Source organism: Colletes latitarsis, chromosome 7, assembly GCF_051014445.1.
Source record: "Colletes latitarsis isolate SP2378_abdomen chromosome 7, iyColLati1, whole genome shotgun sequence".
NCBI classification, from domain to species: domain Eukaryota; kingdom Metazoa; phylum Arthropoda; class Insecta; order Hymenoptera; family Colletidae; genus Colletes; species Colletes latitarsis.
The window spans coordinates 13,665,971-13,693,709 of record NC_135140.1 but is presented as its reverse complement, the minus strand read 5'-3'; the positions used below and the strand labels follow the sequence as shown (position 1 = coordinate 13,693,709).

At 33.1% G+C, this 27,739-nt stretch overlaps 4 protein-coding genes across 19 annotated transcripts; 1 reads left to right on the top strand and 3 right to left on the bottom strand.

The window, feature by feature from the left end:
* Nucleotides 1–36: 36 nt before the first annotated feature.
* LOC143344027 (putative ATP-dependent RNA helicase DDX17) lies at nt 37–7,933 on the bottom strand. 3 transcript variants are annotated; one of them, XM_076769567.1, is made up of 8 exons: nt 7,764–7,933; nt 6,904–7,254; nt 5,547–6,200; nt 5,271–5,443; nt 5,129–5,188; nt 1,400–1,642; nt 1,093–1,257; nt 37–818 (listed from the first exon to the last, which is right to left on the bottom strand). In XM_076769567.1, exons 1-8 carry the CDS (start codon nt 7,778–7,780, stop codon nt 781–783), a joined length of 1,701 nt encoding a protein of 566 aa, XP_076625682.1. In that variant the 5' UTR covers nt 7,781–7,933; the 3' UTR covers nt 37–780. The 3 variants fall into 3 exon arrangements, 1 of the variants encoding a protein (XP_076625682.1); XR_013080043.1 differs by lacking the exons at nt 37–818; nt 1,093–1,257 and adding an exon at nt 3,411–3,808 and having other exon boundaries at nt 1,502–1,642; XR_013080044.1 differs by lacking the exons at nt 37–818; nt 1,093–1,257 and adding an exon at nt 3,365–3,808 and having other exon boundaries at nt 1,506–1,642.
* Nucleotides 7,934–8,254: 321 nt separating this feature from the next.
* LOC143344029 (uncharacterized) lies at nt 8,255–20,197 on the top strand. 13 transcript variants are annotated; one of them, XM_076769573.1, is made up of 5 exons: nt 8,420–9,371; nt 10,750–10,892; nt 10,969–11,851; nt 15,194–15,617; nt 16,777–20,197. In XM_076769573.1, exons 4-5 carry the CDS (start codon nt 15,538–15,540, stop codon nt 17,117–17,119), a joined length of 423 nt encoding a protein of 140 aa, XP_076625688.1. In that variant the 5' UTR covers nt 8,420–9,371; nt 10,750–10,892; nt 10,969–11,851; nt 15,194–15,537; the 3' UTR covers nt 17,120–20,197. The 13 variants fall into 13 exon arrangements, 11 of the variants coding, with proteins under 11 accessions (XP_076625695.1, XP_076625688.1, XP_076625687.1 ...); XM_076769572.1 differs by having other exon boundaries at nt 10,969–11,884; XM_076769580.1 differs by lacking the exon at nt 15,194–15,617 and having other exon boundaries at nt 8,418–9,371; nt 10,969–12,708.
* Nucleotides 20,198–20,347: 150 nt separating this feature from the next.
* On the bottom strand, nt 20,348–24,366 carry Alpha-man-ib (alpha-Mannosidase class I b). Of its 2 annotated transcripts, none has more exons than XM_076769566.1 (11): nt 23,599–24,366; nt 23,336–23,473; nt 23,061–23,217; nt 22,798–22,983; nt 22,028–22,176; nt 21,617–21,805; nt 21,348–21,535; nt 21,117–21,243; nt 20,863–21,027; nt 20,646–20,795; nt 20,348–20,566 (listed from the first exon to the last, which is right to left on the bottom strand). In XM_076769566.1, exons 1-11 carry the CDS (start codon nt 23,695–23,697, stop codon nt 20,348–20,350), a joined length of 1,767 nt encoding a protein of 588 aa, XP_076625681.1. In that variant the 5' UTR covers nt 23,698–24,366. The 2 variants fall into 2 exon arrangements, with proteins under 2 accessions (XP_076625681.1, XP_076625680.1); XM_076769565.1 differs by having other exon boundaries at nt 23,306–23,473; nt 23,599–24,364.
* A 716-nt stretch (nt 24,367–25,082) lies between these two features.
* On the bottom strand, nt 25,083–26,655 carry LOC143344028 (ATP synthase subunit d, mitochondrial). The gene is made up of 3 exons (XM_076769569.1): nt 26,412–26,655; nt 25,889–26,057; nt 25,083–25,807 (listed from the first exon to the last, which is right to left on the bottom strand). Exons 1-3 carry the CDS (start codon nt 26,525–26,527, stop codon nt 25,577–25,579), a joined length of 516 nt encoding a protein of 171 aa, XP_076625684.1. The 5' UTR covers nt 26,528–26,655; the 3' UTR covers nt 25,083–25,576.
* Nucleotides 26,656–27,739: the final 1,084 nt, after the last annotated feature.

Below are 27,739 nucleotides of genomic sequence, written 5' to 3'. Positions count from 1 at the left end.
ATACAAATTTTGTAAATAGTTAATAAATTTATTTATTACATTTCTGTTAAATACTGTACATTATTCCATTAGTTTTAAATGCTTGAATACGTGTACGAATTAATTACTAGTAAACTCTAGACGTCTACGTGTTACTGTAAGCTACAAATAACGAGACATTTTTTTTTTTTTAAAACTTCGTGTAGATTTTAGGTGATTTATCTCCTAACTACATTCACACGGCCACTTAGAAGAACTTAATTCGTGTTATCGAACATTGCAATGTCATTATAAAATATGTACGTGATACTGTATGTAAATATAACATCCGGCACGCTTACGCTATATTTATGATATCGAAGCTTAGTATAACTAAAGCAAAATTCTATGAATGTAGAAATATCGCGGAACATTGGATACGAGACACTGCAGACTTTGCATTTAAATCGGGAAGTTCTTGTTTAAAAATTATACTTTTGATTTTACAGATCAACTAATATATTCGTAAACTATTTCTCGAAATTAACACGCAACGATCCACAACGCTGTAGTCAAATAAATTTGTTATTCAATAACATTTAAGAAATTAAATGTACGCTCGCGCTGGAAACCCTTAATCTTACAGTGTTAAAATAATTAACTATAATGCACAAGAATTGTACATACTTCATCGTGTTTAACGTTCACGTTAATGGAACACCAATATTACAATTTGTATAACGTGTATTGAGTGTACTTTAAAAGAGACATAAAAAAGACATGATTTGTATAATAACTTGGTCCTTAACCGCTGTTGGAAGATCATCTTTCACTGCTCCAATAACTCTTACCGATAACTTCTAGAACCAAACACATAGTTTTTTTTTATATAACACGCGGCGCGATAGCGCTTCTCCTGCTTCGTGTCGAATAATTCCAAACCAGTGATATTAACGACATTGTAAGAGCAAATTTAATTTATGCAAAATATCACAAACGACCGTATACGATTATCCTTCGACGAGCATCGATGTAAATGATCATATAACAAAATTACATTACTAAAAATTCCAATATTACTTTAAACCAACTTACTTCAAACCAACTCAACGGTACAAACGTACCGTCACTTACCTGTACGATTGCTAACAGGGCTACGACTTCGAGAATAACTTCGACTGTAGCTTCTGCGGTTCCCACGACCATTGTGTTCCCTACTATGACTTCGGCTTCTGCTTCTTGAGTAACTACGATCCTTTCCGTTGCGACCACCTCGGGGTCGCCATCGATTTCTTCCGCCTAAATATATTTGATTCCTGATTACACGGCATGTAATCCGATTCCTTTTTTATAATAATTCATACTACCGTATCGAGCTCAAGGTATTCGGTTATGAGTTACATAAATTAGACTTTGCGTATAAAACAAAATACGTAGGTACCTCTGTGCCTCCCATATCCGCCACCTTTATTATCGGCAAGCTCCAGTAATTTTGGGTTTATAACTTGATTCGCTTCTTTTAATACCTGGATTAGGTCATTAGCCTTATTAGAATTATTCGGTGTAAAAAAGGTGTATGCTGTACCAGTTTTTTGCCGACGACCTGTTCGACCAATTCGATGAACGTAATCCTCCGAACAGGAGGGATAGTCAAAATTGATAACAAACTTGACGTCTTCAACGTCTGAAATAAAGCATATGCATTACCTGTTAGTTTCTGGAAGCATCCGTCTCGAGGACAGACATTGGTTAAAATAGTAGTATGGCAAGGTGTATATAAAATATTGTATTAAATATCAATCACGTATTTTAAATTAAATGTTTGTGTTATACGCTCTCCAAAAGATTCCACTATAAGGATTTATCTACAACTCTAACTAAGAACGTGTTTAGACGAACATACATAGTTTAAGCGGATACGAACGTAAAAGGTTATTTAGAGTCTGCGAAAAATTTAACATTCTTTTTAATAAAATCTCTTTGATTATATTGTACTAAAGGCATGATGTTTAAAAATAAAGGAAAATGAATCTATTTCTTTAGAGAGCGTTTAGACAAAAGTATAAGGTTCTGAAATAAAGATAAATTTTTGCATAGAAAACAATCCTGGATCCCTTTTCTAACTAAAAATATTATTGCATTAATAATGCTTTTCCTTTTAAAATGTTTTGCATTCTTTTTCACAAGATTAGTTTAATTTACCGCTAAGAAGATACAAATCGAATGTAGCAATTTTTACACTTCTTAATAAATAATGAAAAATAGGTTAGAGAGTAATATTTAAAGAAAATGAAACCAGGATTGCTGTACAAAAAACCTTATTTGGTATAATAGTTAGTATGGTGTAAATATGTATTGATACAGTTATCATAAAGGATGTGAAAGGATAAAGGAAATGTAAATTCAAGTGGAAACAAAAGTGATACATGTGTACATGTATAGAAATATACACATACATACACATACAGTGTCTCGTAAAATACGGCCTGCTCAAAACGTTAAAAATTCTTAAGTTAAAAACAAGAGAACTCTTGGTAATTTTTAGTGACCATTAATCAACAACTTCTCAAATTTTTGACAAATTTACGTACCCTATGTATACATAAGAGATGAAATAAAATTTTAAACATGTATTTGAGAATTCTACCATGCAACAAAAAGTTGATAAATAATGATCGCAGGACAGTATCAAGAATCAACTTATTCTTGACTAAGGAATTTCTCGCATCTTCCGTTTCGCCACATGTTACGAAACACCTTGCTATATATGTTTATATAAAAAGTGTATATACAAAGTCACCTAGAAAAATGCATCCAGACTATACACATTTTGTTTAAATCTGAGATGTATTTTGATTAAACAAAATGTTGCACGATTATTAATAAAAAAAAAAAAAATATTTAGCCAAAACTTCTACGGTAACAAATTGATTCTGAAATCCATTGTGTATCCAAGTTAAATACTCGTACCTGTTCTAAAGAAAATATTCATGTTCTAAATAAATCTCGAAAAGAATATGATATATTACATCACAAATTTTTAAAAGTTACGAATTTTTTTCAATTCCTACTCGAAAGTCTAAAACATTAAAAAATTGATGTGGTGCTATAATTATGTATTGCATTGGTATCATTAAACGAGCAGTGGTTATTTGGTTGCCAATTCCGTACAAAAACGACACAAAACCATTTAAAAATTCTAGCTTTTAAATTTAAAATTTAAATTTTTAGCAAACATTTCAGCTGAATCAATAAACATCTTAGATTTCGGCGAAGAATAATGTCATATACGGTCAAAGTGCCTGTTTTCTGAGTGACTCTGAGTATATGTATATATATGTATATGTACATATAGCTATATATAGATATACACATATATAATATATAGCAATTAATTTAAGATTACTTTTATACTAAAATTAGGCAGTGGGTGAGTGTCGCTAGCAACGTACGGGCAGGGCCTGGCTGTTTGCGCTCGCTCCAGCTACAGCCTCCGCCATTCTGTTGCTACAGGGCACACTAGAGGCTCTGGCATCAGCTACCATGCCACCGCCTCATTGGACCGTTGTTGGGTCTGATTAGCTTGAGCGGCCAGCGCAGGGGATTCTATTCTGGCAACAACTTGGCCAGCCCAGATGGCGTACAGCGTAGCGTAGAACTGATATCCAGTATGTAGGAGGTAAAGTAGACCCCGATTAGGCCCGGACTGGCCCTTCACGGAATTGACGTATAGAGGCACGCGTCGCAGCCAGCGCAGACAATGCAAACCAGTGCACCACCGAACAAACAGGCGGCGGGCACCCCCAATTTGCTTTGCATTACCCGGCGTGGGCCTGCGCGCAATGTGCCTCTGCAATACAAACAAAGATCCAACCGCGTTAGGTATATGTTTACCTCGTTATCTCCTGTGTTCAATATGAATTTTTGTATTACAGTTTTTTTTTTGTTTTGCTTTTTTTCTGAACTGTCTAATTGATTTCTGGCAACCACGTAAGGTTGAGTTCATAGGAAAAAATACGTTTAAAAAACTTTCGTTCATCTTATAAGTTTCGGCAAGCGCATAACATTTAACCAGTCGAGTTAATGCTTACATTAGAACTTTCACGAGTGTAACTATGAATCATTTGCTTCTTTGATTGAAAAAAATGAAGAGACAAAAATAAATAAATAAATAAGGCCTGATGTTATCACCGGAACTCATCGTGACTTTTAGATTCAGTTTACAGTTTTATTTAAACAGATGAACTATTTCTTTTTTTTTTTTTTTTTTTTAATTTATCACATTGATAGCTATAGTGCTTGCCGATCACACGTTATACAAGATTAAATTCATTTTTATGAGTTTTATTTTAACGTATTGTTTAAAAACTAATACCTTTAGTAAAATGTGAGGAAGCAAATAAACACAAATATTAGAAATGCTGAATGAACCACGTTATGCATTTAGAAAATTGTGTAGTACAAGAAATTGTTTACTTTTTCAAGACAAATTTTTACAACAATGACGCTTTGATTAACATTAAGACTCTGAATTATATCATTTAAGACTAAAGAAACTACTTTATTATATGTTTGTGTTACACCTGAATGCAATCTTTAACGAACTGCCGCTATTCAGTAGAAGTATTTTAAGATATCAGAAACGTAAAAAAGTAGACAGTTCTTAATGTTATATTCGTATGACATATATATGTATATATATACTTTGCAATAGGTTATCTGTTTACTTCCTCTAAATTAATTATGTATACCCTTTTGGCACATAAAGTGGTCCAAGTCTAGATCAGTGTATACACAATGAAATCCTGTTCTGACTAAATATATACTTGAATTATTTGTATAAATATTATGCAAGAACAATCCATTACTAAGTATGTACTAACGTTATAAAAAAACAGTATAGGTTAGTTGCTAATTAAAATATGCATTTTGGTTAGTAAATAATCATTTAAATTGTAATATTATGATACAATCCATTTTGGTTACTATTATCATAATCATACATTTTGACAGAACAAGATGTCTTGTATATAGCAGTAATTATTAAGCTCAAATAAGATTTGTAGAAATAATGTGATTTAGAGTGGTTCATTTTCCATACCAGAGGAAAATGATCAGTGATGCTTAGTCTTATAATTTTATTAGGTTATAGTTACAGTCTCTTACTTACCAAGACCACGAGCAGCTACATCTGTTGCAACAAGAATTGGCGCTTTTCCTGATCTAAAATCTGAAAAATTAATATTACCTTTCGATTAGCAAACATAACAAACCGTTAAATTAAAGATCGATCCATAACCTCAAATATTTACCTTGTAAAACCCAATCCCTTTCTTGCTGTGTCTTGTCACCGTGTATACAAACAGCTGGCCAACCATCTCTCTTCATTTTTCTAGTTATTTCATCTACTCTGCGTTTTGTTTCGATAAATACTATTGTTTTGTTTTCACTTTCTGCCATTATTTCTTTCAGGAGTGTACTTAATCTATAAGTACAAATAAAAATTAATTAGAAATGTGATAAGCAGGGGTGTGCGGGATCCCGAAAATATCGGATCGGGACGGGACGAGATACTAAACAAAACTTACTTGTTTTCTTTCTCATAATCTTGGCATACATCGATGATTTGTAATATATTATGATTTGCCGCTAATTGTAAAGATCCAACATTAATTTGAGCATAATCCTTTAAAAAATCTTCAGCTAAATTTTTTACTTCTTTAGGCCATGTGGCAGACCACATTAATGTCTGCCTATCTGGCCTAATTTGCTCAATAATTTTTCTAATTTGAGGTTCAAACCCCATATCTAACATTCTGTCTGCTTCATCTAGTACCAAATAGGTACACCTTTTTAAATTTGTACGGCCCGATTCAAGAAAATCTAATAATCTACCAGGTGTAGCTATAACTATCTCTACACCACCATCTAAATCTCTGGCTTGTGCACCTTTTGGTGCTCCACCATACAGGCAAGTGTTTCTGATGCCTGATGAATGACCAAAATCATCAGCAACTTGCTGAATTTGTTGTGCAAGTTCTCGAGTAGGAGCTAATACTAATGCAATAGGTCCATCTTTTCTACCTAATTTAGGTTGACTATTAATGTGAACAATTGCAGGCAATATATAAGACAATGTTTTTCCAGAACCGGTTGACGCAATTCCAACCATATCTCTTCCACTTAAAGCAATTGGCCAACCTTGTGCTTGTATTGATGTAGGTTCTGTAAAACCTTGTCGTCTGAAAATGACAAACAACAATGTTATTTGATTTTAAATTGTACTAGTTAAAAGTGAGGTTAATTAAACTATTATTGAATAGTAATACAGGTATCCCTCGAGTTACGCGGAAAAAAATTGCGGCAATGCTCGACTTACGCGGAACCAATTAACCGCGTAACTCGAGTGATACTCAAGTCTTTTGAAAATGTATTAGACCAAATAGGCCACATCTTTTGATTTATTACTTTGATTTGAATATTTATAGTAATTCGCCCTTTATTATTTTGCAAACAACTTAAGTAAAAAGTAACATGTAATTTGTTCATATGAATTTAAAAAAGAAAGAAATAAGAAAGAAGAATCAATAGTGTCCATCAAAACAGTATAATTAAATTGTCTAAACTAATTTCCCTTTAAACTTTGTATTTCTTTTAGTTTACATGTGAAACAACATGTAATATTCTACGTTAAACAACATTAAGAATGTGAACACAATTTTAATTCCATTCTTACTTGATTAGTGGAAGTTTAGTTTTCCAGAATAAGCAAATTTTAAGTTGTGACATTATTCTTGACTATGTATAGTATCATCACATACTGGATACTTGTTCTGGGTTTAAAAATAAATTCTGACATCATTGTTGTAAAGTAAATGCACTTTATAATTGGTACATTTAGTGCACTTAGAACACGAAGGAGTTTATTACTTGAAAAATACTTACTTAATTTCTTTAAGAACATAGTCAGGAAACCCTGTTTCTTCAAATGTAAATACAGGATTAGGTATATTTTTTCCTTTCAGAGTAATTTCTTTTTCACTTCTATACTGTTCAACTATACGTGGATCTCGATTTTGAACTGCTTCATGCGGTACATAAAAGTCTTTTTTAAAAGGCTCTAATCGACTTAGATCCCACCGAGGCTTTCTTAAATTTGCTCCAGGTTGCCCACGACTATTCCTGCCACCGCCTCGATCCCGACCCCCGCTACCTCCCCAACTTCTTCTCTCTCTTGGTGATCTGCTACGAGATCTAGAGCGAGATCTACGTCTCCTATCTCTATCACGACTACGACTAAAATAAATTATACCACAATATAATTATTTCTATGTAAATCTATATTTTATTGTGATAGTACAATACATTTCTTTCCATAATATCAGAAGTAGTTTCATTCTTTTATTCTGATCGTACATATTGCTATTAAATATTCACGAAGTCTACGACGATTTGAATTAAATACACCAATGATACAAAATTATAGTTCTATTTCTAAATCAGATCTGAAAAACATTTATTATTTACATTACTTTTACTAATTCGTGAAACGATATACAAAAATCTGATTGAGCTTAAATCAAGGAAGTGTGGAAGGTTATGTGAAATGAGTTACTGAGAAATTGGCAAAAGTCTCTTAAGATCATATTTTCTAATAACTTTTTATCCCTATATGATTATTTGTATTCTATTACAGACAATGGTAATTTGATAGAATTTCTTCTATGTATATATGGTTGTAATACTGAGCACTTTGGACATATTGATACATATACCCTCGCGCATCCATATCATACACGGCTTACCTCCTGTAGCGACCCATATTCAACCTCTCTTCAGTTTCACTCTTCTTTTACTACGACGCTGTACTACTACTAATAATTACTTGAACATAAAAAAAACCGCGAGATAGAATGTAACTTGCAAAACTTAAATCCAATCAAAAGACGCAAATGAAAGCGGCTCCTACGCCACAAACGACACAATTACAAGAAAGAACGAAGGTATCGTGAAATTCTTAACGCATGCGCAGCAAGTGATAAAAATAACGTTCTTGTATACACATACTTTGTAACTTTCGTAAAAAAATGTAAAATATAATACTAATTGATTTTCTATGTTTCAAATGAAACATTACTTAACATCATAAACCTTTTAAACGTTTATACGTTCTAAACAAGAATATATTAAAGGTAATGAATCTAAAATATACTCTTTTACTTTAATACATGTTTATTCTCATGAAAGGTTCGTTTATAAAACGACATTTCTTTGCAGGAAATATACGTATAGTACACGAATTTCGAATTTTGTGCGTTGGTTTCTCGATAATTCTTCTTCTAAGTTTTATTTTTTATGTTGGTTTCTCGAGACAGAAAAGGAAGTATCGTTTATTAACCTTTAGATAATTTCATGTATGATACAAAAGAGGTCAGCCGTGTGTTTGTTCTGTAGCGATTAAAAATTATGATTGATGCAGGGAAGAAAAAAAGAAATTTCTGATTTCGTCCATAATCTGTCGGCTGGTTTTGTTAATAAATCGTACAGAGTTTGCCATTAATTCGTTAACATGTATTTTATGAAATATTCTGATGTTTAAAGGTACCATATTAACTATTATTGAAGAACTTGCGAGAAATGACTGAATTCATAGCCCTCTCGTGGCGAGTTCAAAAGACGTTGTTGCAACTCATTATGTGACTCATATAATGTGAGTTCCGTGGAGTGACGCTTGTCATTAACTGGTCCGCAGTTGCTCATGAACCATCGAAGAGCAAGGAGGGGTTAGATTTGTTCCACATATTATTATCCTTGTACATTAACGCGTGGGGTATAATTAAAAACACGTTCCTCGTTTTGCAGATTTCGTTACAAGACACGCTGTTAATTTATTTCTTATTTATTTCTCTTACTCAAACAATGTATTAAATTAATTTCTTCTTTCGTTTTGAACTATTTGTGCAAGTGATTAAATAGATGTACATACTCAGTTCATGTGAAGAAACTTGTTATAATCGTTTGCATCGTTCTTACGCGTGGCTTGACATTTCGAACTATGTGTTCCAATGAAATAGAATCGAACAAAGTGGAAAGTTCTACAAAACGTTATACTAGTAGAAACTGAAGACCGTAAGGTCGAAAGATGATAATGAACGCATGTAAAAACCTTGAATGGCGAGCATGCAGTAAGAGACAATATGCATAATCTAATAAGAGGAAACAAGGAGGAGGTTGCCGCGAGAAGAATGTAATGAGAAATTCCGAAGACGTCAGACCAACATTCAGGATCATCGGCTGCCGTTGCTGACACAGCTTCCTTTTTTGTCATGTGACAGCCAAGACACGATGAGGAACGGGATGATTACCACGCGGGCTGATGTTTACACAGAAGAAATTCCCGGCACATCCAACAGGTATGTCAGAAATCCTTAAAAATTGATCGATCTTAAAAACCGATTTACGTTATCGTGCTTCTTATAAGAAATAATAAAATATCGTTAATAATTGGAAACATTAAATGAACAAAAAAATTTTTAATACATTATTTATTATCATTTCAACGTTTGATTATATAAAAGACGTGTTCTGCGGCCTACTGACGCTGATACTTATTGCGATCCAAGTTTCGATACAAGCTATGGGTTTAAGTTCTTGGCAGACCATGCAAACAGTGACGCTAGTAATGGATCTAAGCGAATAACTCGTTTGACGTTGAATTGTCACTCTATTTTCCAACAGTATGTGAGCTATACACTGAAATCCATTGTTAAAACAACAATGTATTGTTACAAATTCATCGAAACTTTGGGATTACAGCTCGAATATACAGACTAAAATACCTGCGTGTTCAAATAAAAATATACGGAATTACGAGAACTTGTAAAGTGCAGGGAAAACATTCCGCACATTTTTGTTTGAATACGCAGATATTTTGTCATTCGACAAGCATGCGTGTAACCTGTGAATGCTAATGAATTCTTCGAAACAAATGCCGATACGCTAATGCTAATACATACATTGTTGTTTTCATAATGAGTTTAAGTCTATAGCTCCCGTAATGTTGGAAAATAGCGTGACAACTCAACGTCGAATGAGTTATTCGCTTAGACCCATCACTAGTGTTACTGTCTATGTGGCCCGCCGACAGCTTAAACCCATTGCTTGTATCGAAACTTGGATCGCAACAAGTATCAGCGTTAGCAGGTCGCTTTACGATACCTTGGAAATAATCGAAAGATAGAAATATATTTCTTCGAAATTTCTCAGTTCTACGATTTCTAGCGATGGATCGCTAAAGCGAGTTACTAAAATCTACGTGCTGTTCAGTGTTTGGCATTATCGCGCTCTATTGAATTTTAATATCTTATGTCAGACACTTTGAGGTATCATGTAACTTCCATGAAGGTAAAGAAGTATGTAATTCAATATCTCATCTTTGAAGGTAAACGTAATGAATATGTACCTGCGCTGAGTAAGTATGACGTTCTGGAATAACATTTTATATTACAAGCATTAATTTTATTTCGTCATATTGTATGAAAATAGCTGCCGAATATTAATTGTACGGCACTGCGTCGAAAATCATTGTATTTGCAATAAATTATGCCTATCGTGTTGATGATAAATCAGTTTTGCGTATCCTTGAATATATTCTTATTTATAGTTAATCTTAGAAAAATCTTAGGCACTTGTAATTCCCTAAATATATTTTACTATATGTATATACCGATGGTTATGAAAATGATGCAAGTCGTGTATGAATATTTCGTTCGTAAATATTTACATTTTCAGGAAATTCAGTTTCAGGATCCACTGATGTCTCATATAACATTTTATGTATGGCGTTTTTTTATAAATCATATCGTGAAAGTTTTTATTCCAAACTGATACATAAAAGATGAATTAATTATTTAAAAAATTGTATCCAATAAATGGTAATAAATATTTAAACTTCTATAATTGTTAAATAAGTTTACTAAACGTTCTAACTGCTATTTGTAATTTGTGTAGGAAGACTTTTCGGAAAGCATTGGCACGGAAGGTTTTATTTTTTGTTCTGTGCCCATATTGCTTTAAAACCGGTTTCATGTTAGGTGGGTTATGTGTGTATTAAAGGATGGAGTGAATCAAACTAAGAAGAGCGTGCGCTTCGATGAAGTCTAAATACCACCCACAAAAACGATGACATTACGCGTAACGATACCGTATTTACAAATAGACGAGAAGTTAACCCAATTATTGTCTGCTTGTATAAACATTGAGCTATTTGTCACATTTTCTTCTTATATATCGTATTATTTAAATTACCATTGTTTGCTTATAGAATTCATTTAGCTATATACAGGATTTCCCAAATCCTAACGGTCAAATTTTGTCAGCGTATTCTTTGGGTCTGAATAAGAAAAAAATATTATGTAAACATATGTCGTTTAAAGCTTTATCCAAAAGTTGTAATGGAAATATCAGATAATAGTGAAATAGTAATACATACGATACAATGGAGGAACGTACCAATAGCTTATTGTCAGATAACAAGTTGTATTTATTTTTAAATTCAACAAACATTACGAGTGTAATTTTCACTAATACTGTTAGTAAGTCGCTGGACTTCGAAATGCTAATTTGAAAAATTGTTAAAAATATTATAACGTTTTCGATAACCTCGGATAGCAAATATTTACTCAGATGAAAATAGACTAAGTATAAATATAGTTATCACATTGTATCGTAACATTTTATTGTAAATATTTTATAGAAACTGTTATCAATTGCTAATGGGAAATTTCATAACCACATATACTGAGAGAAAACAGAGTACAGTGGTGGTGGTAAAAATACATCCGGTCCTCAATATATTAAGCAATGGGAAGGTTGTACGGCAACAAGAAGAAGGGTGCATTGGTTAAGGCCAATATGCATTCATATAGTAAAGCAAATAGTTTTCACCACTAAATTTCATTAGCAGCGAATCGTTTTGGCAATGCTCGATTAATATTGTTAACAACTAATTCGCACGAAACATTGAACATTTAGCGAGGAGAAACCAATTTTATTATTTACAAGAAAAATAAGAGACTGCTATAATTATTTTTTACTTTAAAGGTGCATGAACTTCACGACACAAACCGTGCCTGTATCTTACGTACACTTTAATACCCTATGCTGGACAACTTTGTTTAATAAAGCTATTATGGTTCTATTGCATAATGACTTTGCTTTATTGTCTGCTCCTTATGCGCGTAGCACGATGCATTAACTTCTTTTATAATTCGTTCTTGATAATAACTTTATAAAATTTCGAAAGTTTAGAGCATGTTTTTGGGAATGATCGACGTTTTCGTATACAGTATGATAAAATTCGAGATTACAAGATTTTAGAATCTATTATTATTGATAGTACAACGTTGTCGTACAACATTGCGAGATTGCTTCGAATGGTAATGTTGATTGTTAAATTACTAATGATATTTGTTACCATATCATTTGATCGGTGACCGCTGTTCGACCGGCAAGCTTCGTCTCTCCTCACCTGCTCCCCCTTTGGTATACGCTATGCTTGTCTCCTGCCAGTCTTTCGTGCGCTGCGTGCCCGTCGTTCGTTCGAGTTGGGATGCTGTCTAATTTTCATTTCGTATCCAGTCGTTTGTGAATATAAACAAGCGTAATCGAGGGTGTTCGTTTTAACAATTGCTTGGTCGATCGCGGAATAATGCGTTTTAAGAATCCATTGCCACAGCGTGGCTCCTACGAGTAAGTTCAGTAAGACGATTTGGCAGATTTCGAGGTTAAGCATTCTTTTCCCACCCCTGTCTTCTTCGCGGCGAGTTTCAATTCTCTCGTTACTCGTACTCTCGACCGTTGCTGATTTAATTGCGTTGCCGAAACATTTACGAATTCTGACGTTTTTATCGCGAAGACGTCTCACGATAACTTTTCCTTTACAAATAATTTTTATTCTTGTCTTGCTATTTTTTTTTTTTTCTTTAGAGAATGTGTGACAATGTTCGAGTGGTAATTTTAGTAAAGAGCGAAGAGTATGCATTTGGTACCCAATTAGTAGCTCGATGATAAAACTAACCGAGTAAGTGAAATGTCCTTCGTTGTAGCAACGAGATAAGTGGCTTTCAATTACAATAACGAAAATTCACTGGACCGATCCGTATTTAATTGCACTACGTGCTTTCTAGCGCGCTAACAATTCGTTTGCACTGTATTAAATGTATAATACACACGCTGTGATTTGACTTTGGAATATTTCATTCAAAGAGTGACTGTGTGTGGCCCTAGTATACAAACATGTATTGCTATAAAAAAAACCGGTTTCGCCATGACACGACCACGGGTCCTTGTACGCATCTTCGGATTCACAGAATTCGTAGATAAATCCTTATTATTTACGATGCTGGTAATAGATTTTTCGCTTATGCAATTTCTGAAAAGTGATACTGATCCCGCCTGCGGTTTTGTGAAACTTTCATTCGATGAACGTTCTTTTTAAGTTGCCCCCAATAAGATCCTTTTACTTAACAGATATTGTTGTGCCATATCGCGTATCGATTTCTCAAATAAGATGTAGATCTAAATACAGATGATGATGTAGGTACAAATATTTGCATAAAAAATAGTCGATAAAATATATGCTATCGCTGTAGCTTTTCCTGAACGTTTTTTCTTTGCTTGTATAATTTTTATAAATAGAGATTTCAGTAAACAAATTATCCCACCGTGTTTTAATAGTTTCTTAATTATGAATCTCTTTTGTGCTATGATTTTTTTTATGCATGAGTTTCCGTGGATGAATCGTTTACGATAGTTGTTTAATGTTTTGCATTATGACTATACCAGTGGTTCTTTCTATGCAATGTTTCTTAGAATTATGTTCTTAAATATTAAATAATGTTTAATTACGAATTAGTAGAAAATAAATATTAAAAATTTCGTAGACTCTCAGATATCTAACTACGATCACTTTAGGGCCCACGGACCATAGGTTAAGAATCACTGGACTAGACGATAATATTCAAAGAATTTTATGGAGTTTCCATGTACGGATCGATTTTACTTTAAAAGAGGGGCGACTTTCCCTGTGGATCCGCTCCTACGACCACGTGAAAACTGTACACGCGAGTTGGGAGTGTAGTTTTAGGAGTTATGTCGAGCAGTTGAACGGCGATTGCCGACCGTTGCACAAGCTTCTGGTGGTTTGTTTCTCTGCGAGCATACATTTCGATTTGGCATTTTAAAGAAACGATATATCGATTTTCGTCAATTTTTGTAATACGAACGTTGCCAGTGACAAGTGATCACATAAATATATAATTTAACACGCGACAATAAACTTTACGCAAATGGTACGCGTAGTTGTCGAATGACAAAATTGTTTTTACTTGTTATCGAATATTGTTGAAAATTGCTAAAATCTTTCACTTATATTATTTCATTTGTAATTCTCAATTTGTTGGAAATTAATTAATTATTAATTCTAAATTCATTTAAAACACTGAGTTTGCAAACTGTCATTGTACAATGACTATTAAAATCTTCAGGTGACTATAGCCGTTATTAAGTCAATGTAAGTAGAACTAAAGTTTGATATTACGTATTTAATTATTCCTGGTGATCGTTTGCACGGTACTTACGTTGCGACGAGTAATAATTTACAACGTGATAAAGCGTTTGTTCTATACGAAAACAACAATTTCGAAATTTTGACAAATGTTATGTACACAAGGGACAAAATTTTCAATTTTGTTGAAAATTATCACCGGAGCTTCATCTGCTATTTTAATCTTATGTAATCGGTTTATATTGCAACGCTCATACATATACAGATACGAATACAAAGTTCCATCAAGCATAAATTAAAGAATAACGCGTGTACTGATTTTTTTTCAACGAGACTTTATAACCTGGCATTAATCTTTTTTTTTTATCAACACTTGAACCTTGTATTGCATGCAATTGTAGGTATACCATGATTTTAGTCTGTACCTTCGATACACAGATACACGAACGCATGCTCGCACTTGTAATTTCACACAATCAAGTAGATTTCAATGAACAATGCATGTATTTTAATCGATAGTAATTGTTATCGCGTTATTGGTCTTGATCAGCTCAAAGATCGCAGGTATCGTTATGTTCCATTCGCTTGTTTTGTAGAAGCGTTCATTTTTTTTTTTTTTTCTTTATCGTAGCAGCAACTAACGCGAATCTTTTTTCTTTTTCATGAAAGGTTTTCCCGGGCGAATATGTTTTTACGCGCGCATTTAACGGCGACGTCTAAATTTAGACAATTGGTGATAAACATCTAAAGTATCGATTGTTTGTCGAGCGAAATATCGCCGGAGAGAAACGTTCGATCTTCATTCGCCCGCGCGATGTATCAAAACGTAAAATGCAAAAATCTGTGATCAGTGATGTGTGAACTTCGAACGAAACAGGACGAAGGCGGCGTACGATTCGCAGCTCCGATGGAAAAGGATAGACGATTCGAAAGACGAATCACGAGCCAGCGAATTTAATACGATGGCACGATTATAATCGTTCGAAAACGATTAAAACCGCAATCCCCGAGAAATGGCGAAGCAAATATCATTTTATTCCACTCTGACGTCGGAAGAAATGAGTAGAATGCAACCTTGTATGAAAGCTAGGTGGTATGTCTTCTTCCTAACACTTTCTACCGAGAACTTAGAAGGAAAGAGAGAGAAAAAGAGAGCGAGAACACGTGTAACGTTCTTCGAGAGAATTCCAACGAAAACGTATTCGGTTACAAACCGTCGTAACCCAAAGAACACGTGTCGAAACTTTCGTTGTCGGCGAATTCAATAGTAAATATTCGTTAATATGTACTCTGCGTTTTTTATTTTGTTAAATATGCTCCGAGTAACTAGACAACAGTGACCTACATCAACTCACCCTTTGCACCGTAATGATTGTACTGCCGCGAGACAGCTATGAACAGCAAATTGCAAGGCGTTTGACACGATTCGGTTGAAAGGATATAAAAATCTAACGTACTTTAAACATTGTAATTTTTTGTTAAGTCCATTACGACGAAGGCACGGGTAAACTAACTTGAGTTGAATAGCAAAGAGACCAGGGTCAACTGCGTGACGAGCCTGAATAACAGAACAGCAGTTGACCAGATCAACGGACCGACTTGTAGCTTGAATTTAACTTATAGAAGCTATTACTACTGCATTTTTAAGCTTTTCAGTATAACGTTACCAGCGTAAATGGCACCGGTCTTGACTTGTACCCTCCTATGTTCGTTAAACGAAGTATCACTTTTCAAGACAAACGGTACCCGTTTTTAAAAAATCACATTCTATTTCGCGAACAATTTTCAAGTACAATATAAGCATACGATTAAAAGTATTTCACCGGAACAACTGAATTGCCGAATTCCTAAACAAAAAAAGGTCACTGAGAAATAATCACTATTCGTCAAACTGCATCGTTCATCTGTATTTCCTATTACTTTTTTTTATCATAAATAGCCGCATTAAAAGTTGCTGTTCCTAGATCGACGGGCCAAAATTGAATTTTAGCTGTTCAGACTTTCAAACTCATTGTTTATTAAGAACGAAAGTATATATTTTTTTATTCGCGTTAATTGAAATATTTTTTCTGTTTGAGAAATCTCTTAAATGATCTCTCGGTTGCGTGATCGACTGGATTTTTAATATCAACATCATAACCTATTCGATTTTGTGAATTTAACGAACCGTTAAATTTCGAATCTGGCTCACTGTGGATCGTAGCGAATAGTAAGTAAATATTGAAATCAAATTTGCCATTTTGTCTTTTCAGTGTCATAATGACCAGCGAATCTCCATCGCCGCTGCAGACCTCTATGCCGCTGGTAGATTACGACGTAACAGATGATGCTCGTTCTGGTAAAATCACACCGACTGCACCTACTATTCCGGTGATGAGCAAACTTTTAAACAGTGGTACCACCGACACGGAGACGATCGAAAATGCGGTGCCGATCGCGCAGACCGTTCTACCGGTGCCCGAGCCACGACCGAAAATCGAAAGGAACGGAATCGATTCGGAAACGAAAAAGTCGGTCGCCCAACCCAACGACGACTCCTGTGTCGTGGATTGTATATACTTCACGCAGCAGTGCTGCGAATGCATGATACTTTAACGGTCAAACTCACCGCGTGCGGAATGATCAATCTCCTACATACGTACGTCCCGCACGATCTCGGTTGATCGGTAAGGAAAACTCGAACTGTCGTCCCGAACTTCGATATCGTTCAGGCTCAACGACCAAAATAACGTAACATCGAAATGCTCGCGTGTTTTCCTTATTAATCGAACAATTGCTTCTCTTAAGCAGCACGATTATAGTTACTTTCGTCGTAATCCGTTCGCTATTTAACGAATTCACGAACCCACTGATAATTTCTTAGTTTTCCCCGAGAAGCCGAAGATCTGAAATTTAATTCTAGCATTGGATTAAAACCAACATTGTTTTTTTCATGATAAAATGATTATTTATTAGATGAAATTTATAAACTACATATTGAGATATTCTTTATAACGAATATGTACACTAGATTTTCCTTAAAGCTTTGATTCAATTTGAAGCATTCTCAACATAGATGTGTCTATTTATGTTTCGGTTATAATTGTATACTTAAACATGACATGAAATTAATAGTTATATACGTGATAGTATAACTATTAGTGTTGGTTACTAATTATCTCATTAGTTTTCGAGAGATAAGATTAACGAACCTGCTTGATATTTCGAACTGATGAATTTGATTTCCAGTTATGCTTTTATGCAATATGGGGAACGATCGACGTAGTATCATTTTTTGAACAAAATAGTAGAGTAGAAAGATGGAAAAAAGACTAACAATCATCCGCTAAAAATATTGAATCTCATCTTATAAAGAGTTCTGTATGATAATTTGTCATGCATTCCTATTTTTAAATAGTGATACTAAACTAGTTCTTAAGTGCTTGTACGCATTATACCAAACAAATCATTGAAAGTCGTAGTTTATATAAAATTGCTTTTTAATGCATCTTGATACTTTGCTCTTAAGTAAAAGCTATGCAATGCATACGAGTTTCTTTAATATAGTTTTTTTTTTTTTTTTTTTATTATTAGAAAATTGAAAATCTATAACATTTAGCATCCTTCGAAAAGACTGCTCAAGTGCCGTAAATGTATGTAAATTTAAAGATATTAAGTATCATTTTAGAATGATATAAAAAAAACTTCTTATAAAACAAACATTTACATAGATCAAGTACTATTTTTGAATGTAAAATTTTACATTTATGGAGCAAAAAGAATATATATATGTAAAGTTCGCAATTTAGAAGAATAATTTAAATAATATTTATGACGCAATACACAAGGAATCCCAGATCTTGATGGCCGAACTTCGTCAGTGTATTCTTTCGATTTAAATGGGGAAAAAATTTGTTTAGAGTCTTATTCAGAAGTTATGATAGAAATCATAACATTAGAATAAAGTTCTAAACGATATGTGTTTACGTAACGCATTTTTCCCGTTTAGACCTGAAGAATATCCTGGCAAAATATGGCTGTTAAAATCTAGGACACCCTGCATAATCATAACAATTATATTTTAAGAAAAAATTGTGTAAATGAAAAAGATGATAGAAATATATTCTTGATATATAATAATAAATACGATATGTTGCAAATATTTTCTAAACAGTAATGTACAAATTAAAAAGGCACTGCTATGACTTCTAAAACTTTAATACGTTAATTATATAGGAGGTTTTACAAGTTAGTCTCTTTTGTATAAACCTTTATTTTTATTAACGATCAAGGAAAATAGAGAAATATCAAATGCATGTATTGATTATTGTATACATAATTCTTTAAATTATACTTTCTGTAATAGTAAATTACGATATAGTACCGAAAATACACGGAACTATAGGTGATTGAAAATAAATTTTGATAAGGTGTATTGTCATTGTATAAGAAATTTTATCTGTACAAAAGTTTCTGATTTCTTGAGACTGCCATACATTGTACAACACCGTGTATATTTTAAATACACATCTTTTTCAATTATTATCGTATCATGACAAACTTAATATAATTAGTTAAAAAAAGAAGTAATATGCTTCAAGAGCAATATAAAACGTAAAAATTTATATGTTAAATATTCTCATTATACGATACTACTTTTAATCCTTGCTTTCATCATATAAAGTAAGTGACTACTTTAGTAATATTCCTTTAGTAACATCTATGTTATAATGTTTGTTGTATATAAAAGTGTATCTTTCGTAACTAAATAATGACAGTTGTACACTGTCTTAATACCTATTTACAAATTAAACAGTTATATATTTTGTGATACATTTCTATAATACATAACATACCCAGTATTTTAATTTATTAATTGCTCTTGTCCTATCACAATATTATATATGATAGACATTTAAACAGTTTTTGTTAATATTTTATACAAATATGTGCAATAAATAAGAACTAAACTGCAATGAGAAATAACTGTGAAAATTGTCATAAATATCTAGTAATAATTATGCTAATTAAGCGAGTATATTTTCAAATTATTGCAGAATAAGTATGATATATAAAGTTTTATTACGAGTATTTCTTTAATAAATACAAAAAGATGAAAGGATAAATAGTTTGAAAATTTACAAAACTGATAATAAATTAATTGTTTTTTATTTTCAAACATCGTGTTATGTATCCCGGAAAATTCAATATCTATTTTTGTATGTATACGCGATATTATGAAAATATATTTTAGTTACATTAACTAAATATTATACCTATTAATAAAAAAAAAAAAGAGTAAAATTCAGATTTGACTAGGATCTTTGAAAACAGTTTAAGTAACTCCGTTTCAAGGTTACATTCATTTTTAAACTGATATGTGTGCAATGTTCTACTTTCTTCTTAAAGAAGGAATTGGTATATCAGGCTACAAATAAGTGAAGAAAGTGATAAATTATTTTCTATTTTACAGTATTGTACTCGAAAATTCTGATACACTTTCTCAAATTTAAGCTACAATCTGTGATGTATTAATTGTATCAAATCATGTATCACGAAATGGACTATAATAATTAATTAAAACTATACACTTCTGAATTGAAAAATTAATACAAAATTGTGTATAAATTGTCAATTACTAGTAAATATATAATTTCTGTGCCTCTTTTCATAGTAAAGAACTTTTGCAAGAAAGTTATGTTTGAAGATTGTCACTAGAACAGTTCCAACCCAATTAATCCGTTATCGGCGTATATCGTTAAGATATCTATCGACTGGCCTCAAAAGATATTTAATAGTTTACTAATAGTGCAGATTTATACATTAAACTGTGTTTGCATTGGGTTACGATTTGTATATGGGCAGCGGATGTCCTTCAGAATTAAATATCCATCTATCTAAATCTATTAATTGCCTTGTATCATCGAATAACAAATACAAATATTTTAAAGTCTCGGCGAACCAGAAACTTTCTGTTAAGTCTTGTTGCCGAGTATTCTGAACATTTCGTACGTTACCAATACTCGTGTAACCCTTTTCCACTTTCGTATAATTTTCGAAAGCCTATTGCGTTAAAATCTGCATTATTAAAAATATACCGGTTCATCCATATTTGAAGAAAAATATTTGTCAATTTACTTACTTGAAATATTTGCCATCCCCAATCTTGGAATGTTTTATTTCCAGTAAAATACCACATATAAAACAAACTTTCAATAAATTCTGGCCTCAAAAGATTATGCGCGTCGTTGATCTTTACATACATGTCCATTGATTTCTCTTCCTCCACATTCTATATAAAATAATATTTTTTATACTATATTTTTATACTATACTTATTCATCAATTATTTTAATTACCTGAATATTAAAGTAAGTAATTTCTGGCGCAAGAAATGTCGGTTGGATTGCATATGTTTGATAACAAGTTTTAACAATTTCGTTAGCAAGATCCATATGTTCGGACGGCAAACCATGATGTGCCCCTAAAGCTAATGTGCCCCCTAAGTAACACGTAAGATGGTCCTACGAGATAAACGTCAAGTTTATGAATAATATAATACGTAATGGTAGCGCGATTAATTGTATTCAAATGCTTATATCTCGTTACATGCCATTTTTGGTCTTATTTCTTTATTTGCCCCAACTAGTTCCGAGATAAAGAGATATTTATTGTTCGCCGTACGTTTGACAAGATGCTTCTGAGTCCCAGAAATGCCCGATAAATAATCATCCCGTAGGCTGGAAATGTTTACAATCAAGCATATTACCATAATCATCGCAACTACTCGAGTAAGTGAAACAAGCTCTTATGCTTTGGTGATTAAAAATCAAAAAGTACTAACTAATTAATGGTCTTCCCAGTTTGAAGCCACTGTTTCAATAGATATTCGTAATAACTATCACCACGTGCGCCAAGCGTAATTGTTGCATACTCTCTAAACTGTCCAGTGTTAGCATTAATGAAAATGGGTACTAAACCGTCGTATTTTTCTAACTGATGTACATGTTCTGAGACTTTTGCTACTGCTTCCTGAAGAAACAATAATTACATACTCCTCTACGTATGATACAAATGATACGCTCTATCCGTTAAAGGATATTTCATAAGTACCTCGTATTTTGGTTCTCCTGTATTACGACTAAGATCTCGAAATTCTAATTGAATCGAAGTGACTTCGCTAGTACTACTATCAGGACCCCATTTAGGACTATGCGCAGTTCTAGTGCCTAGATTTACATCAGAATAAGGAACACCAGACGAAGTAGAAAATGCCGGCATCATTCGATCTCCTAATTGTGCCTGCGATTTGTATCAAATATAAAATTCGAATAATGTGGAATTTGGTTTTACGCGGTCTTTTGCACACAAAGTAAACTTGTAAGATAGATCACACATTGTGGTTCGTTTTTAGATGAAAAAGATAGGAGGATGAAACATTTCACGTGGATTTTCAACTACACGACTAGCCGGAGAACGAATCCCCCGAAAAATATTATTCGAAAGACACAATAAATAACTTACAGCTTTATTTAGGAAAATCTTATCGCCAGAGAGATGATACGCTGATAATAGACCTCCTAATACCCTTATTGTAACTTCAAATAAATTAACGTCCCTATTTAGGGTGAACACTAAATTCTTATCAACCCATGCTCTGGCTTCTGAAAATTCTGTAAATAGGAAAAGCCAAATTTACATACACGTGTTTATGTGTAGCTAATATAGCCGTGTTTTAATTTGTGCACTTCCTTAACCCCTTCCCGTACTTTAACGAGTCTGACTCGTGATGAAGATTTTGCCCTGAACATGAATATCACATGAATTCAGTTCCTATCGGTACGCCACAAGAGTTGGTCGCGATTCTTATACTCTCTGTTATAAAGCAGTTTAGCATCAGTCTGGTCTGTTTACCGCGCGTTCACGCCTACCATTTGGGCCCAGAAGGGGTTAATACACGGATATACGAATTCACGTGTATCGAAATACAGTAATGCCTTAGATATTAGCCGACGTTCGGGACTGAAACTGACCAAAGTTGAAGGGAAATAGATCTTTCAGGAAATTCTGTGGGTCTCTTCCTTTTAGAAAATGCGAGTGAAATAGAGATGCATTACACGGCACATCGATATCTCACCGTAGATTTAAAAACATAACACGAATAATGTACGCGAATTCGTATACATTAAATACATGTAACTTCAACGCGGACATTTTAGCTACACACGTGTACGCATATTTTAAATACAAATGGCGATTTCTATTAAAAAAAAAATTCTGACTTTTCATCATACCATTATTTAAACCCATCATATACATAGTGTCAAGAGAATCAACTATGGTAAGTCCTAAGCCAAACCATTCATAGTATTTTCTAGATATTGGCTTCACATTGTCATGGCCCCAAGCATATTCCTTATATCCATTCCATGAGTGTTTAAATGCTGCAACTATGGCTTTTTGTCTATCGTTTTGTGGGCCTAAAATTAAATAAGTATATTATAACAATTAAATTGGCCTTATATATTAAGGATATAACAGTTTGGTATGATGTTACCATTGAATTTAATTGGGTTTGGCTTGGGTTGAGGTGGCTCTCCAATTTGATCGTCGTCCACTTGGTTTATTTCTGGTTGGAATTCAGGTTCTTCTATAACCTCCCCACCATCCTTATGTTCCTGATTTACATTATCTACTACAATATCTTCTATTGCCTATAAATTTTATTCTTTTAAGAAATTATAAAATATACAAAAAATATCTTAAAAAGTACTTTGTTAATTTGTATCATGTTTATTGTACCTTTTCGTATTTAAGGGTGTCTTGTATTACTTCTATATTGTTGTAATCACTTTCATCTAAAACTCCATTCTTATTATCCCCAGGCAATAGATAAAATATAACTAATATAATTGTAATGACTACAAAGTATAGGATATTTCTTTGAAACCTTGACAGCTGGTTCCATTGCTAAAAAGACGAACAAAGTTTGTTTATTCGCATGCTTGGATACATATAAATCTTTTTTTTTTTTATCAAACAAACGTAATAGAAAAATATTTACAAAATTTCGAAACAATATCGCAAGAGCTTACCCTCCAAAGACTACGTGATGTTCCACGCGCAAAAGTTGCACTTTCCTGGATATTTAAACTAATATAATCTGTTTTCCCTAGATCCCTCGGCGGAAACATATTTTGCTTAAGGTTAAGTTGTTCTGGCGGATACAATGATAGCGAAAGCCAGAACACGTCGCGGGACGATAATGCCACTGGTGTACATTAATTGCAACGCTCCTCATTTATGTAATCCAAATAAAACATGCTTACAATTAATTATACTTCTTTCAAAAGACCGTACAAGGATAACCATCGACCGTACGAATGTCGTGTACCATTCGGGTTGCAGTATAAAACCTGATACTACGACTGTTGACAATGCACTTAAAAATTTCACCTATGTTGAATCGAAATGGCAATATCATTCCGTTTGCTTGTATTCACGCGCAAATTCATACGCTTGGTAAATAGAATTTGTTAGTACAACATCACTTCTATTAACGATACAGTCTACAAACAGATAAATCCTCTTCGTCGGTTGCAGAAGATTTGACGTTACAGTGGCCCATAAAAGTGTGCATATACGAGATTGAAATTTGTTTAATTCAATTTTATTAGTGTTTACGTAACGTTTTTACGAAATATATTTACGCGTAATTAAAATAGAATTCAAATTTTTAAAAATAACACAAATAGGAATCGAGAGAAATAATTTCTCTTTGAACGAATGAAAAATATTTATTATGTAGTATAAATATCGCCATCAGGGGCGGACTGGCCATGTAAGTCCACCGATGCAATCACCGATGGGCCGTTTTCGATCGAAAATAATTTTTTTAAACTAGCTAAATTAATTTAAACAGAATCGTTAATCAAATATATTGTGACCTTAACAAATTTGTATAGTACAAATATGCAGTAGAATCATTGCCAATCACCTTGCGTGTCTTAATTACGTTCAACCAATTGGAAATTGAAACACACCTACGATTTGTATAGTATGGAAAAATTTATTTACAACATATCTTAAACATGTTTTCATAATTTAAATAGTAGATGAATTTACTGAAATTTTAATCAAATTATATCAAATCTATATTGATTTCCATTGGTTTATTATTTTTGGTCAGAAGTATCGTAGGTTATTGAAACACGAAAAGATTCGATAAACAATTGAAAAACCGATGGCTTCTATTAACAAATTATAAATGTTAGAACCATTACAAGAAACTAACAATACCTTTCACATTTGAGTAAAAATTGTCTTTTAAATATATTTTTATTTAAAATATTTTCAATTACTGGTCCTTTCCTTGTATATCTCTTATTAAATCTACATCTAGTTGAGGTAAATTCCCTGCAGTCTCTTTTTTGCTGGAAATTATACATTTTGTCTACCAAATTGGTTAATTTCACAGTATAATGTATAGAACAATTATATAATTTGTATTTTAAACTCAATAATTACAAGATATTGTAAGGGGATGGCCGGAATTTGTGGTAAAGTGTAGAAGACTGAGTCGAAATATGTATACCAGTTTATTCGTCTTGCCTCGACGACGACTTGGACGAGACTGACTCTCGATTCCCCTAACATTTGGTCATTGGCGGCGGATCGGCACCTTTAAAAAGCTCTTTCCGCGGCTCGCGGTCGCCTCTAACATACTACAATGTATATATGGCGGCTGGTCGGCCAACGGCTTACAATATATTTGATATTCAAATGTTTTTCACAGGACCCCACAGTAGATACATCAATGAAACAAATTTTATTATCAATAAATGTAAATAAATTTAATTGTAGATTGAATGTAGTTTTGTGAAAAAATTACAAACAATTGCTCAGTTTACGTTTTTGTGTATTTATCGTTATATGATTTTAGTGTAATAATTCCAAAGCTTTATTAAATTCAATCTCTATCCAAAGTTAAGTATGTTGATAATACAAGTGTTGACACATTGATTATCGACAGCCAATGTTACATCAGGACTAATTTCAATGCACAAAATATAATTAATGAGAGCCTCCAGTACCATATTGAATATCATCAGGAGGTTGAGTTTCTGGAGTATGGGGCCACATTGTAGGTTTATCAGGATTCAAGGCACTCTCTGGATACATATCCCTAAAGTCTTCCAATGTCATCTCTGCAAATGGTAACAAACCTTTTATTCTTTCTATTTCTTGCTGTGATTTTGATATATTTTCAGCTGCATAATCAAGATATTCTTGAACTTTTACAAGCTGTAACACAAAGATCAATATTAGCTACATGAAATTTGGAAAAATAAAATATAAAAGAAAAATAAATATAAGTTATATTACAGTTTCCTTTTCTTTAGCTTCAATTTTTGCTGTATAGTTATCAGGTGGATAAGGTATTGTTAATGATTCATATTCTTTTTGAAACTTATCTACTAGACCAGGAGTTGTAATAGTTCTTTTATAATATGCCCAATCAAGTTTTGGTGCAGCTTCTGGGTTAGCTGTCATACTGTAAAACATATAATACATTTTCACAAATCATTATTAATACCTTTACAGTAAATTCAAAGTTATATGATTATAATATTTTTCTTATAACTAAATTAATACAAAGTACTATCATAATTTTATTTATTATTGGTTTCGAATGATCTTTAAAGAGGTTATGGCATTTAATTTCTATATTAATCATATGTTAAAATCCCTATTTAATAGGAAATAAACTAGAAATTCGTTAGTACTTAAATTAAAAGAATAATATTAAAAATAATTAATTCAGCTACTCGATTATTTTAATGTTAAAATATGGAACACACATCCAAAGGCATTATGTAATGAATTTATTTTGACGATTTTTACTAACCGTCGTAAAAATTGATCGGATTTAGCTTTAAAAGCGGCCAATGTAGTTTTCTCAGATTCTGGAATCCGCTCAACGAGTGGCGTCCAATTTATCGCCTTGATTGCTCTTCGTGACATTTCTTCGAATAATAATGATTCTTACGATTAACGTGATTCAAATCTTCTCTTCCGAACACCTTCGAACAGTGTGGTAGATGGTAGGCAAGTACCACTATTGCCAGATAAACCGGGGTTTTTGCGCATGCGCATTCTACGAACAGCAAAAACAGTGATGTATATAATCAATATTACGGGCGTGAAAGTTCAGTAGGCCCTGATTAACAGTAGGGGTATGATGTATTCTCAAGCTTTTTAGCAAGGCACAATATGTATAACTATTACATTATTATATGAACGCAAAGAGTTCTGTCTGTAACAATGAAGTTAGACGAGTGGTACGAATGGAAATAGTAATATATAAAAAATAATGTATACTAAAATACGAAAAATTTAGATATCATAATAGAGGCAATGAATATGTCCACTAGAATAGTTTTATTAGTTTCGCTTGTATCGACCTTCTATGTTCGTTTTCTAAAAACTTTTAGATAATTTTGTAAAGTAACTAAATGGGGGCCCATAAGACACCTGTTTTTTATATGATCAAAGTACTTTACTGATACTATTTACGACACGCATGCGTGAAACCCCTACATGCCTGGCAACTTAGCCGCTACTTTGAAAATTTCATATTTTTCATTAATATCATTTGGTATCGTTCTCGATTGGTCGAGTTCATGTTTATCGAAATGTAATCTCGACTATATTACACTCGATATGAAGATTTGTTCCAAAAGTATCATACCGTACTGACTGTTCGACTGTAAATCGAAGTACATACACAAACAATGCATCGTTCGAGATACATATTATGAGGGGTTAATTAACTTATGTAGAAAAATTTAGTTCCAGAAACTTTTATGCAGATAAACCACATGCAAAATATACAGTTAAACATTACACACGAGAAAAAGGAATATTTTTAAATGACTATGTTGATAAAAGACTTGCAAGAGTTTTAAACTTCGAATCAAATTCGAATTGATTCGAATTATTCGCCAAGTATATAAATTCGAACCAATTCGAAGTGCTTCAAATCCAATCACTGCCGACAACACGACCAGTGTTTCAAGACCGACAAAGCAGGGCTCTCATACGCCTTCTTTCTCGGCTTTCCGAAGTTGTCCGAAACGCCGGAGCTCACATACGCGTGTCTGTGCATTGGTATGTTAAGTGGAGGGGCAGTTCTCTGATGGAACCGGTCTGCCGTCTAGAAACACTGGATTCGAG